Consider the following 988-nt stretch of genomic DNA (forward strand, 5'->3'; position numbering starts at 1 on the left):
GTCTTGCTGGGTTTCTCCTGGAAAGAATTCCTGTGTGTGGAGCAAAGCAGGCTCCTGGATCTCCCATGAGGCACCTGTTGGAATTCCCATTTGGTCACAGAAATCCCCCTCTGCAGCAGGGTCTGTGTGAGCCCTGAGCTCAGCTCCCTTCTTTGGGAGTCTCTTCCAGCGGGTTGGGAGCTGTGTTGTGCTCCCAGCAAATCCCAGAACCTTCCCCTTCCACCCTTCCCCTCCTTTGCTGGGCCAAAGCTTTGCCCTGCAATGAGGATCTGTTGTATTTGTGGGGTGCCCCGTGGCAGGGAGGAATGATGAATCTGACTCCATGTTCTTAGAAGGCTGATTTATTATTTTAGGATACTATATTACAGAATACTATACTAAGGAATACAGAAACGATACTTACAGAAGGTTAAAAAGATAACAATGAAACTTGTGACTCTCTCCAGAGTCTTGACACAGCTTGACCCTGATTGGCCAATAAGTCAAAACAATTCACATGAAACCAATGAAACACACTCCAAACACATTCCACATGTGAGCACAACACAGGAGAAGCAAAGGAGATAATATTGTTTTCCTTTTTCTCTGAGGCTTCTCAGCTTCCCAGGACAAAATCCTGGGTGAAGATATTTTCCAGAAACTATGACTGTGACAAGGATCCCTAACTCCCAGTTGTGCCAGCCCTGGAGCAGTGTTCCATCCATCATCCCATCCCTCCTGCCCGTATTTTTGGGAAAGCTGTACGACTCCTCCCGTGTCAATTTTGCAGAGGGAACCGGGCACTGAGCAGCCCCTGCCAGGAACCCATGGGCATCATCCCTCCTGGAATGTTCCGTGCACAGCCGCTGGGCAGCTCCTGGGGCTCTGGGGCGGGCAGCGCGGGGGCAGAGCCCGCGGGCACTCACGGCTCCCCTTGTTTGCTCCTTGCAGGTTCCTCGTCCCCGGCCCGGCCCGGCACGCCGCTGGCCCCGTGTGGCACTCCCCCGCC

At 52.9% G+C, this 988-nt stretch overlaps 1 protein-coding gene across 1 annotated transcript in view; it reads left to right on the plus strand.

The window, feature by feature from the left end:
- The window catches only part of SGIP1 (SH3GL interacting endocytic adaptor 1), a 49,190-nt gene that overhangs the window by 30,434 nt on the left and 17,768 nt on the right, over positions 1-988 (plus strand). The window contains exon 15 of the mRNA XM_031064076.1: positions 931-985. Coding sequence (XP_030919936.1) covers positions 931-985 — 55 coding nt within the window. The remainder of the gene's footprint in view (positions 1-930; positions 986-988) is intronic.

Source organism: Geospiza fortis, unplaced genomic scaffold (assembly GCF_000277835.1).
Source record: "Geospiza fortis unplaced genomic scaffold, GeoFor_1.0 scaffold69, whole genome shotgun sequence".
NCBI classification, from domain to species: domain Eukaryota; kingdom Metazoa; phylum Chordata; class Aves; order Passeriformes; family Thraupidae; genus Geospiza; species Geospiza fortis.